Here is a 13,467-nt window from a genome sequence, read left to right on the forward strand (position 1 = left end):
AGAAAAGCATGAGCGTGCATAAACTTCGGTGGAGCAAATGGGGGCGGGGTTTGCACACACATAGACGCTGGAACCACCAGCACACAACCAATACCCACACTCATAGAATGTGACTTTACCCATGATTCGAACTCTCACCACTTGTAAAGGGTTCTAATGAGGTGTTTTTTATCACCTTGGGTGAATGCATGCCAGAAGATGGAGAGCATTGAAGTCAAAGGAGTTTGGGGAATAAACTGGCAGAAATGAAGTGCATTTGTGAGCACACATTGACTCTCACTCTATTGAAGTCCTTTCATGTGTTGGAGTGCCAGCATCTGAATGTGTTTCCACTTGATGTTAGCATCCCATTATAAATATTGTAGTTTCACCTACATAAAACTTGAACCTGGTATATCTCACACTAATACTTATCAACACAAAATTGAGCTGATTGAGAACTCAGAATCTAAAATATGAAAAATAATGAATGAAAGCTCATGAAAATAGTTTATGCCATCAAATTAAGGAAAATGATCCAAATAGGATACAGGTTCTAGTTCACTGAGTAATCATAAACACAATAAACATTAAGGATGTAAGTAAACTCAACTTCAAGACAATAATAACAATAACAATACAACAAGCAACACCTGCAAGGAATGAATGGCTCCTGAATTGCTCCCATTGTTGCATATTCACAAACAAATTGCACTTATGCAGTATAACATAGTAATATTAATAGATGGATTTGTCAAAGAACCAACATTAAATTGAGGAGATTACTGGTTATCACTGTGATATTCTAAATATGATCCATAAATAACAACTTATAATTAATTCTTCTCACTGATATACATTCACAACCAGAATGCACTTAAATATGGAATAACAACAAAACAAGCATCCAATGAACTATGGCAAGAGTATAACATAATATAATAACATCTGCAGAGAATTTGTCTATGAACTAACATTAGTATAAGTTTCTTTATGATAGATCCATAGCCCTTGAACTGTTCTCATTGATACACAAAAATAAACATAACAAGAAATCATACAGATTTGCAGAGCATTTGTCTGTGAATTGACATCCTTGTGATTCTATGAACCTTATCAGATTGAAAAGACTACTGATTATGATCAAATTTTTCTCAGATTGTGATTGATCACTAATCTTATATAGATAAATTCAGGCATAAAATAATGATAGCAGATTATAGTTCCACACTGATCTTTAAAAGATGGGAAAAAAGAACATGAATTGGTTCAAGATCACAGAAAGCTTACTCTGCTCTTGCTGAGAATGAAGAGCATTTCCATTTTCCTAGTGTGTATATATTATATACAAACATCAATAGTTGTAGTTTTTAAAAAAATAAAAAATAAAAAATTGATGCGTAGTATTTTCATTTTAACCGTTCAACCGTAATCACAACAGTATTAATATAATAAATCACATCCGTTTATTTATATTTACACCCTTTTTTTTTTAATCTACGGAAGATATGCAAATAAGCTATTGCCGTATATATATATACATATTTATTTATTTATTTATCTATGTTTATTGCTATGATTATAACGTATGGATTTGTAAAAGAAAAGTTTCAATTTTTTTATTACCATATAATTTGTGTGACCATAGTACAAAAGATTAAATGTATATCTTATAATTTTTTTTATTTTTAAATAGCGAGGGAATTTCTCATGAAAATTTATGAGTTATTGGATGACAACCACATTTAAGTAAATACTAATAAAAAAAATAATATTATTAAATATTTTGAAAATACAAAAATGAAAGATTCAAAGTTAATAATACTACAATCAATCAATCATAATTTTTTATTGTCATTATTATATGCTATTTTGTTGTGAAAATTCGTATAAATTACATCGAGAATGTGTATATACCCACACATACACATATATTAAAAGTCAATGAATTATGGTTTTATTAAATAAAACAATAAAAGTGAAAGACAAACAAACAAAAATATAATAAAACAACATAGACGACCACAATTTTTTCATAAAAAATAATTTCACATAAAAGTAAATCATAAACAAGTAGAAAATACTGAAAACACCTAAAAACAATCATTGAAATGGATCATCATCGATCATAGCTCAAAGGAGATAACATGGATTGAAAACACTCTAGTTAATTCCAAGATTGTGTATCATTATTTTCATCAAAATCACTAATAAGGGACCAAAAAAAAGCGAAGGTTTTATTAGGTACTAAAATAAACAAACTGTTTGGAAGATAAACGTTCATCTACATAATAATCACCAGCAACTTCATTCAAAAATTTAACGTTGATTTTAAAGGATAAAATCACACATAATCTCGAAGGTTTTATTACATAATAATCACAAGCAATCTCATTTAAAAAAAAATTTAACGTTGATTTTAAAAGATAAAATTACACATAATCTCTTATTATTATTATTATTTAAAAAAAAAAACCAAAAAATTTCATATTAAAAAAAAAAAATAATAATTCATCATGTAAAAAAACCAACCAACAAACCAATCCAATCCAATCAGAATCATGGTTGAGCTCAACCAGAAAACCATCCGCACGTGCATTCGCACGTGCAAACCCCTCAGATATTTCAACTCGAGCCCCAAACACACTACCTTAGCATGAAATGAGCCGCAAAACCTCTCTTCGTTTAAACCCACATCATCTTCATCATCATCATCATCATCAGTAGGGTTTTTCCTCATCTCCATTTCCTCTTCGGATAAACCCTCGCCTCTCTCTCTCCCTCTTCTTCGTCTCCATCCAAGATCTCTCCTTAACGCCATCACTGTATGCTCTCTCTCTCCCTCTCACTTCATCACTGTCTTCTTCACTCTTATCTTGGTTTTTGATTTGGTTGTTTGGATATTGTTTTTATGTTGCTGTTTTTTTTTACTGGTTGTTATTGTTGGAATTCGATGCGGTTTCTTGCTGATTTTTGTGGAGGAATTGGTGTTTCTTGATTGATTGATTTAAGTTGGGCATTTAATGCTTGTCATTGTTGATGGTTGATTCTTATAAAAGGGATAAATGAAGTGTTGTTTGATTTTCTCATTGGGTTTTAATGGATGGTGAGGATCTTAATGTTTTGTGGCGGCATCCTCTTGATGCGCCATGAAGTGCTTAATCGGTGATGAATATAGAATTCTTTGAATAAGTGGTTTTAGATGCATATATCGTCCACTGATGTGTTTATATACTTTTTTTCCCTCATGAATTTGTGTTTTTTTTTTGTTCTTCATCTTGCCTTTTATTATCTAGAAAGATTCACTTTTCTGTTCATAATTTGTATGCAAGTTGATTGCAATAGATTTCAATCATCTCTTTCTTTAATCTTTAATATGACTATTAATTCTGTTTGTTTGTTCCCTTTTTTTTTAATTGTTCTTTTTATCATCTCAGGACCTTATGGAAGATGTTTTTTTTTATCTGCCCTGCAAATCCAAGGTGCGGATTTAACTATTGATTGAAGTTTTTCCTTGGGGGTGCTCTGGATTGATGGGAAGCCATGACAATGAAGGGATGGACTATGGAACAAAGAAGAAAACCCCAATTCAACTCCAGTTTCTGGAAAATTTCTTCTCAGGCATGATGATTTCCTGCCCCCTTTTTTTTTTTTACAAATTATGGTGCAAATTATTTTGTTCATTTGCTTTGCATAGTTTTGTGATTTGCATCTGTAACAACAGATAAAATGTGCTTGCTTGTTTCTTTTTGTAATGTGCAGAGGATAAGTACCCTACAAAAAATGCAATGGAAGTCTATGCTGCAAGACTAAAGCTGACATATCATCAGATCCGTGGATGGTTCATAGAGAGGAGAAGGAAAGAGCGGAAGGAATATGCAAAAAGAAATACTCAGGACAGTGGCAGAACAAGTGAGTCTGGTTGCAACACCATGACTTGCTCTAGAAATGAAACAAACGAGAATACTGCTGTTAGGCATAGTAGAATTAGATCTCTATCTCAACTGGAACTTGGTGACAATCTGTGCTCAACACCCATTCAGTCAAAAAGGGGTGGTAAAAAACTTGCAAATGATAGATATGCCAATCAGGAAAACAAGCCACCCGCACGAGCTAAAAGAAAAAAGAAACTATCATCAGATCAACATTCATTGAGTAATGAATCTTCCTCAATACATGATCGGACTCACGATACAGAATCAGCTCTATTCAAGATGAGAAAATGTTTGAAACCTTCCAAGCGTCGGCATACAAGCCAGGAAGGTGGACCATATTTTCAAAAACAGCATGAGAGGATTAGAACGTACAGGAGGATGAACTTTGCCCATAGTGATGGCTGTGTTCAGCCCGCAAGTACTATTTTCTAAGGAATATATTATAAGAAAAGTATTCCGCAAAGATGGCCCTCCTCTTGGTATAGAATTTGATTCTCTTCCCTCAAATGCTTTCAGACAATCCACAGGTATGGCCCTATTTGTAATAACATTTACTTGAAAACAAAAACCTTTCTTGATCTGATGCACTTTGTATTTTGATTGTTTTGTGATGCTAATAATGCCAGTGTCATTTTCTGCAATTAACAATAGTAGGAATTTCAAATTTCAGGTTTTACATAAATATTTACAGTAAATTGGAATCAATACTTTGCTTTGTAATATTTTACATGCACGTAACCCGCTTCTGAGAATGGAATTTAAACCTTGATATGGTAGAGTGTCCTTTTCTTTTAGGAGGTCTGCTTTCTTTTGATACGCATTTATTTGATTGGAAGCACTTCTGCAAACCATACTTATGAAGAATTGCTAAAATAGCAGGCTCCCTAGCCCCACATGATAAGATGTAATGGTAGTTATCCTGATATCACAACAGAAATCACAGTACTCATATGCATTCTAGTCTGGCAGAATATTTCTGTTTCACAGTTACAATTGCAAGAACTCATAGGTCTATTAGTATCAGCTTCATAAACTAACTGATTGGGAGCTTGTATGCTTTAACAACCTTTTTGAGCCTATTTTTCCACATGTATCTGAAACTCAAAAAATATTAAAAAAAAAAAAATGTATGCAAATGACTTCCTGTATGAAATTGAACAGTTCAGTATGTATGGCATGTGGAATGTTATCACCTTAATGTTGACTGTTTGTTTGAGAAATTCTCAAAATTATTAGGCACTAGAAAATTATTATGGTACCCATTGTTTGCTTGTTTTATGTATCCCGGATTGTCTTTCTGGACACAGTGTTTTTAATATATATACACTATCAAAGAGGATTTGGAGCTTATGTGCCACTGAAATGTTGTTTAATCGAATTAATAATTTTGCATATGTTAAACAATGTGCTATGATATTGTTGGTTTTTATCTTGATGTTTTTTACTAATCTGTCTGTGGGCAGGACCTGAACATCTGGGTATGGTTTGTCGAGGAGATCAAAAGCAACCACCGATGGAGAGAGGTACATGTGAATATTCAATTGATTTTTATATAGTCCAGCTTTATTTTGGTCAGAAAGTAGTTGTGATGCTTGAGGGCAGATTGATCAGTCTGTTGCATTACCAATTAATATAAGTATCCTTCTTATCCTATGTCTTGGAACTGGATTATGTATGTGTTTGCATGTGCAAGACTCAATCATTACACCCGAATTAGATTAAAGTATTGGAATTTCTCTTTCTAACCACATTCTAAGGGCTGCAAATTTCCTCTTTATACGTGCATCTTCTAAAAAAATTTTATTTCCATAACTCCCTCCTGTATGTACTTTTAGGTAGTGGAACGCCCAATCTTTGATAGTGGAACTCGCCATGAAGTGAACATTCATCCAAAGAAGTATGGTATTGGGAAAGGTTTGATGACAGTTTGGCGTGCGACAAATGCTAGCAGTTGCAAGCTTCCAGCTGGCATCCATATTGTAGGTGGCAGGGCAACATGGAAGCCTTTCATGCCTGATGCTTCCTCTGAGGAAGCATTGCATCGGATTTCTAAAAGATTGCAGCAGCAAAAGTTGGTCACAGTGAGTTTTGAATTTTTTTCCCCATGCAAGTGGGAGTTTTTTTGTTCATTTGGGTAATGATTTCTTTGTTACCTTGTTTAATTTGTTTGGCTTTCATCTCCGCAGCCAAAAAGATCTTTACACAAGAAGTTACTTGCGAAGAGGAAGACTTCCATTGAGAAGAGAAAGGTAATTTAAAATTAAACAATGCCTCCAGGCATTGTGCATTTGGTTTTTAGTAATTATACTGTACTACTCATGTAAGTATTTCATATGCTGAATCAAACTCAAGGATCAACATCTTGTGAATTCAGATACAGTGCAACAAGGATATAAGTAAAAGAAACCTCTTTTTGCAAAATGCAAACTATTAGCTGATGAACAGAAGTCTGTGGAGCAAGTAGATGACCAGACAGTATTAGTAGATGACGAGGAGCTGGAACTTAGGGAATTGCAGGCAGGGCCAAATCCTTTGAGATGTTCTGCCCATCTTCCTTCAAATGGGCGGCTTGGTTGTCCACTTTGCAAAGGTTAGTTTTTGTCTTATTAAGAAATAAATGCATCCTATTTCAAATGCTACAATAACTTTCCTGGTATTTGTCAGACTTGCTAGCCAGATTTCCTCCACAAACTGTTAAAATGAAGCTGCCATTATGTACGAAACCTTGGGACTCATCACAAGAACTTGTGAAAAAACTATTCAAGGTTTGATATCTTGATCTCTGATTTGTATGTTTATTTTTATTCTTTTGAAACTGGGTTTATGAACTGTCCAAATGTCTAGTGTTTCGTGCTCTTACTTTCTCTTTGTTCACAACTCACAAGTGAGGCAAATGTTATTCATATCTACTTCACTATGTCATCTATTATTTCCTATACCTGCAGCTTATTGGAATTACATTAGTTAGTCAAAGTTGTCAAACTGTCACTGATTTTATAGGTATGTGTGACATAATCTCTTTTTTACCGAGTATTATTTTCTCATTTTGGAAATTTTAACTTCAGCTTAATTTCAAACTTGTTTTCACGCCATTGTTGGGCCATTACCCATATATATCCAGTGTGGTAACTAGATCTCTTGATGATATCTCTTATTTAAACTATGTTACCATTCTTGGCAATTTCATTATAGATTTTTATAACCAAGAATGTTTTGGTATGGTGAGAGTTTGAGACAAAGTGAAAATGGAAATGACAACGAATATAAATTTGTGGTGGCTAATTCTGTATTATTAGATTTGCAAGTCACTTTCGCTATAAGATTCATTTGGCTGTCACTGACAAGGCTAGACATCAGGGTTACTTGAGCTTGACTTCTGCTACTTTTGACCAATTTCTATATCTCCACATACATGTTCAATTTTCTAGAAGGTTGATTAGAGTAATGAATGAAAAGCCATTTAGATGTTTGAAAGGGAATTCTCTGGAGCAATGCATTGTTCAAAGTTTTTAAGTCAATATGGTGCACTGGATGAAATGTGAGTTTTCATTGTTGAATTTATGCCTACTGTTTATAGTGATGATGCTTGCTATTTTCTGTTCAGGTTTTTCAGTTCTTGTATACTCATGCTTCAACGGCAGAAATATACCTTTTCACCCTTGATGATTTTGCACAAGCATTCCATGACAAGGTTTGGCTTTATGAAATTCATGTTTAACATAAAGAATTTAGACAAAAACGGTCAAAGCAATGCCAATATTTTTCATCATTTACCTTTTGGTTAAATTTAGCTGTTAATTTGGTTTGGTTCATAACCTTATTCCAGGACTCATTGTTATTGGCCAAGATTCATGTGGCTCTCCTTAAGCTTCTCCTATTAGATGCAGAAAAAGTGATATCTAGTGAATTTATTCCACGAGTTTCAAAGGACTGCAGGTTTCTGGTCTTTTTGCACTTTGTAAGTTTGATATCCCGATAGATTATCATTCAGTTACGTGTAAATTTGGTGTATTATTTGCCTTTTCATGGTTATCCTTATTTATATATTATTATTTGTTTTGTTGCTGCCATTTTTCTTAAGCTTCTCTCACAAATTTGGCTAATCGAATAGATATTGATGTTTTGCTTGACGACTTTCTTCCAATTCTTTTTTCTTCTGATGGGTAAATTTCAAGCTGCCAAATTTTTCTAAAATGTAAAACTAAAGAATGCGGTACCTAAACTCTAGATCAGCTTGAATTTGGTTGTGAATCAAATATGTAAACTAAATGAATGTTTATCTATAATTTTCTGATGAAACTTGATTAACTTTTTTTTTATTTATTTCATTGAATCCAATCTTCTTATGTTTATGGATTTGTTGTGATACTGAAACAGTTGTCTGACCTTCTCTTTTGGGTAGAGAAAATAGTTTCAAAGATGCTAATAGTTTGGCTAACTATGGTTTATTTTGCAGGTGAAAGAACAAGAATTTGATGTTAAATTTTGGTGTCAATCTCTTAATTCTCTTACATGGGTTGAGATATTGCGACAAGTTCTTGTTGCAGCTGGGTTTGGTTTGAAACAGAACACAATGCGAAGAGAAAATTTCAATAAGGTACATTAGGATGCACTCATTCTACATTGATCTTATGGTGTTATGAAGTGATCTATATTGCTGTTTATGCTATTGATTTAGATCTTGGTCTTCTTTGGTTGATATGTATCATTCTCTGTTTGTGATTTGTGCTTGTCGTGTATTTCAATTTTGTCAAAGCATGTCCACAAGGTACATGATTACTAGCCAGTAACACTAGGTAGTGAACAAATTGCAGCAAAATGTGGAATTTAAATATATATTCAACTTCTATAGTCTCCTCAAAATCCATCCAACTTTTTTATTTTTGGCAATTTCAGTAATTTTTAGTTGAAACTTGTGAATGGTAACTTGGTTGAAGATGATCCAAGTGGTAAATAGCTTGCAAATTTTCCCAGCAAAGCTATGGGAACTGGAACAGTGAGTGAGGCTTCTCTGAAATTTTTTTTTTTGGTAGCTATATCTTTTCACCAATCATTGAAATTAAGATCGTTCCTAGTGGAGTGAGGAGAAGAGAAGTGAAAGAGAAGAAGCTTGGGTTGAGATTTTATCACCATATTTTATATTTTTTATGTGAAGGGTGGAAGTTGATTTTCTTGTTTGCAACTTCTCTGAGTTGTTACTGGAAAAATATTCATGTACTAATACTCTCTATGGAAAGTTATTTCTGTGTCGATAGTTATATTTGGGTGCAGAGTTCATGATGCACAATTCTATGCAATTGGATTACTTGATGAGCTTTAAGAAGCTAATACTACCTATTGGTACCTTGTAGGATAGAAATCGAATGGAGAAATATGGTCTGCGTCCTCTTACATTGAAAGGTGAACTATTTCGCATTTTGTATGATCGAGGAATCACCGGGATGACAGTTTCTGAGTTGGCAAGAATTTCTCAGGTATGTGCTAGTGTTTGACTAAGAACTATTGTAACAGTATTGATGGTTTGAAATATTAAGTTTGTAGGTTTGAATCTGGAGTGCAGTTGTTATTAGCAATATGTACAGTTACTCTCAACATTGTGCTGATAGTGATTATGCGTATATTGATTTTTGTATATTAGATTTGATATTTTGCATCCCCTGAATGTTTTATGTTTTGTGATGTGACAATCATTCATGGTGCTTTGTCTCCAGATTGTGTCATTAGACCATTCAACTACAGAAGAAGAATTAGAACAAGCAATTTGTTCAACTCTTTCGAGTGACATTACATTATTTGAAAAGATTGCACCCTCTGCATATCGTCTTCGTGTAAATCCTCAAATCAAAGGGGCAGACAATTCACAACCTGAAGATGAAGACATGGGAAGTGTGGATGATGACTCTGATAACATTAACACTAGTAGTGGAAGTGATGATTCAGATGATTCAGATAATGAAAATAGAATTATTCAATACAAGGTAGGAAAAAAGGGAAGACACCTTAAGGTAACTGATGAAACTAGCATTGATGAGAGCTACTCGGGGGAGGCATGGTTACTTGGACTAATGGAAGGTGAATACTCAAATCTAAGCATTGAAGAAAAGCTTGATGCTTTAGTAGCTCTGGTAGATCTTGCAGCTTCTAGTTCAAGTTGCCAAATTGAGGTATCCTATTTCATCCAATTTCTACATCCATTTTTTTCTCTGGTTATTATTGGTTTGGATTTTTCTGCTTTTTAAACTGTTTTTAGTCATGCTTGCCATTTGGATGGTCTGATTGCCTTCATAGGACATGCTGAATACAGTAATCTGGTTGCTAATAAATCAAGACTAACTTCTCTATCTTACTTTTATCTTTGTGTAGGAACCAGTGAGATCCCTGCCGGCAATCATTCCCAATGCCCAATATCATGGGTCAGGTGGAAAAATAAAGAAATCAACAGCAAACCATCACCAATTGGCTGATTCATCATTGACAAGGCCCATGCATGGGATAGACAAAAATTATTCATCCCTATGTTCTTCTATTGTCAACTCATCCTCATTCTTTCAGCAGACATCTAGAAAAAGGCAATTATCTACAACAGGAAATAAAGGGGCTGCTGGAAAATCTGAGCCAGATTCACATCCATTAAGGTCAATATATTTAGGATCAGATCGTAGGTATAACAAATACTGGCTTTTCCTGGGACCCTGCGATGAAAATGATCCAGGTCACCGAAGAGTATATTTTGAGTCTTCTGAAGATGGCCACTGGGAAGTGATTGATACGTCACAGGTTGGTTATTGGGATTATTTTGTACTTAAACTGAGTTTGTAAGTGCCATACAGTTTATATTTTTAATGAGTTGCAAAATATCTTTTCTTGCTTTTTCTTGAACTGTGCAGGATTTGCGAACTCTGTTGTCAGTTCTAGATTGCAGGGGCACACGGGAAGCTCATCTTTTTGCATCCTTGGAGAAGAGGGAGGTTTCTCTTGGTGAAGTGATGGATGAGCATATGATTGCTGAAACTACCAGCAGGCAGGCTGGAAGATCAGTTTCATCTGAGCTGGATGGTTGTAGCGGAGATGGATCTTCGCCTATTTCTGATATAGACAACTTTTTATTGCCTTCGGAGTCATCAAATGCTCCTTCGGCTCCATCTGGAGCCATATTTCTTGAAACCGGCAAGAATTTTGTCCAAAAAAAGCAAAAATGGGATCGCTTACAAGCATTTGATAAGTGGATTTGGGATTCTTTCTGTTCCATTCTCAATTCTGTGAAATACAGCAGAAGGTCCTACATGGATTCCCTAACTCGGTGTGAGAGTTGCCATGACCTTTACTGGCGGGATGAAAAACACTGTAGGATATGCCATACTACATTTGAGTTGGACTTTGATCTTGAAGAAAGATACGCCATTCATGTGGCAACATGTAGGGAAACTGAGGGCAGCGGCATGTATCCAGCATTTAAGGTTCTGCCATCGCAGTTGCAAGCTCTCAAAGCAGCAATTCATGCAATAGAGGTCCTCCCATTATCAGAAATTTGGTTATGTTTGTCACTCTTCCATTTCAAAGACCATAAAGTGCCTTATCTGTCTTAATTGGCTAAGTGCAAAAATTTGAGGACTTCCCTCTCTCTCTCTCATTTGTTTCTCTCTTCCCCATTATCTACAGGCGGGGATGCCGGATGCTGCCTTGTTAGGTTCATGGACGAGGTCAACTCACAAGCTTTGGGTCAAGCGATTACGACGCACTGCTTCCTTGCCGGAGCTTCTGCAGGTTTGTTTAAGAATTAGTTGTTAAATGTTCAAATTACCATTATTTACAACCCAAATTGTGTAGGTCAAATGGCTTCTGATTGGATGATTGTTTATTTTTGTAATCAACACCTTGTAGGTTCTCACTGATTTCGTTGGTGCAATAAATGAAGAATGGTTACATGAATGCGGCGTTCCGAGGTCTAGTACAGCCATAGATGAAATAATTGTTTATTTTCAGACTATGCCACAAACGACATCTGCAGTTGCACTTTGGATGTTTAAACTTGATACTTTGATCGGCCCTCATTTGGAGAGACTCCAGCAAGAGAGAACGCCCAGAAGAATGGCTCAGGAGAAACGTGAGTATCATTCTTATGTTTGATTTTTGTTGAAGAGTTTGTTGGTGATTTTGTATGCTTGCGCGGAATACTTATGTTTGCCTACTTGATCATAATCCTATTGCTTTCCTAGAGCCAACTGATTTTTCTTTCTTAATTGTATTAACCATTTTTATAGGGTTCAAATGCCTAGTTTTGTTTGTTTTCAATCAAAAGGCCTTTAATATTCCTCTCATCGCCTTTCTTGGTCTGAGGATAAAGGTGGAGAGATGGTGTCCGTATTCAATCATATCTCCATCTGATTATAATCCGAGATATGTTTTTTTTTACACTTCTTCGCACACTATCTGATTGTGTTTTTTTTGTTTTCCTGTTAATATTTCAGGAAGACGAACCTGCACAAGATAGCTAAAGATTAAAACATCAATCCCATTCTTCTCATCACAGATAGCCTATTTGGCTAGATTAGGAAATCCAAAGTACCACATAGATTCACTGGAGGCTTTCGATTATCCTCGAGGGCATCTGGTAGCATATTTATAGTTAGGCCTCAAGTGATATTTTTGGCCACGCAATGTGGAAGTCCTCGTTCCTGGAGGCCATCAAATGCTTGTAGAAACTGCTGTAAGATCTCACCAAGTTGATCAGTGTCATCGAGTTAAATAAACTAGCTTGGCTGCTGCAGGCGTTGCTTAAAACCGATCTTCTCTTCTTATTCCGAACATCTGACATCCAATGGGTTTTTTTTTGAAGCTTCAAATTACATGCAGCGATGAAAGCCTGACCTTGTTCTTACACAGCAAAAATTGATGTCAATATTCACCAGTCAATTCATATAGTTCTTACATTTTTGGTAGTCTCTCTGTTTCTTTTACTGATGTTTGCTTTCGCATTGTTTTTCCTATTTACAGAATAAAAAAAAAATTATCGTTTTGCTCCGACCTGGCAGGAGAAACTTAAGTTAATTGTTGCCGGTGTTAATTCAGGGTGACATGCATCAGTCTAAGTTTGTGAGCTGTGGTTCTTTCAGTTTATTTGGTTTCACTGCTTTTTGTTCATGTTCTGTTAACAAATCTAATGTCATTTGGTTCCTTGTGTTTTTTTGGTTGTGAGTTGCTAAACAGCAGCATGATTGCAGAAGGAAAGATAAAGAAGTTTATTGAAGTTTAATTTTCTCATAAATTACTTGGGTATTTCTAGTTCATGTCTTGATATTTTACCTCTGTGAAAATGTGCTTGATACGGTAAAAACATATCTGAATTATTATTATTATTATTATTATTTTTGGATAAAGATATATTTGGTTTTTTTAGGTATAAAATTGTGAAGTTTTGTATAAATACCAAAAATGCAATTATAACAACAAAATCTTCTAATAAATTGTTTTCTCACTCTCACTTCTTCCCTCTAATCTTTAGTATCAAAATAAAAATATATTAAATAACTACGCCAGCAACATGCAAACATTT

General features: G+C 34.7%; 1 protein-coding gene across 1 annotated transcript; it reads left to right on the forward strand.

Moving 5' to 3' along the window:
* The first annotated feature begins 2,651 nt into the window (after positions 1-2,651).
* Positions 2,652-13,161, forward strand: LOC120281266 (homeobox-DDT domain protein RLT3-like). Its single transcript, XM_039288132.1, is given in 19 exon segments — positions 2,652-2,804; positions 3,417-3,600; positions 3,742-4,331; positions 4,333-4,441; positions 5,378-5,493; positions 5,750-5,995; positions 6,101-6,163; positions 6,318-6,504; positions 6,579-6,679; positions 7,519-7,605; positions 7,741-7,872; positions 8,371-8,511; positions 9,266-9,388; positions 9,626-10,078; positions 10,278-10,691; positions 10,802-11,422; positions 11,574-11,678; positions 11,796-12,018; positions 12,383-13,161. Coding segments are annotated over 18 exon segments (3,822 nt in total). The 5' UTR covers positions 2,652-2,804; positions 3,417-3,512; the 3' UTR covers positions 12,406-13,161.
* Positions 13,162-13,467: the final 306 nt, after the last annotated feature.

This window comes from Dioscorea cayenensis, chromosome 17 (assembly GCF_009730915.1).
Source record: "Dioscorea cayenensis subsp. rotundata cultivar TDr96_F1 chromosome 17, TDr96_F1_v2_PseudoChromosome.rev07_lg8_w22 25.fasta, whole genome shotgun sequence".
In the NCBI taxonomy this organism is placed as follows: domain Eukaryota; kingdom Viridiplantae; phylum Streptophyta; class Magnoliopsida; order Dioscoreales; family Dioscoreaceae; genus Dioscorea; species Dioscorea cayenensis.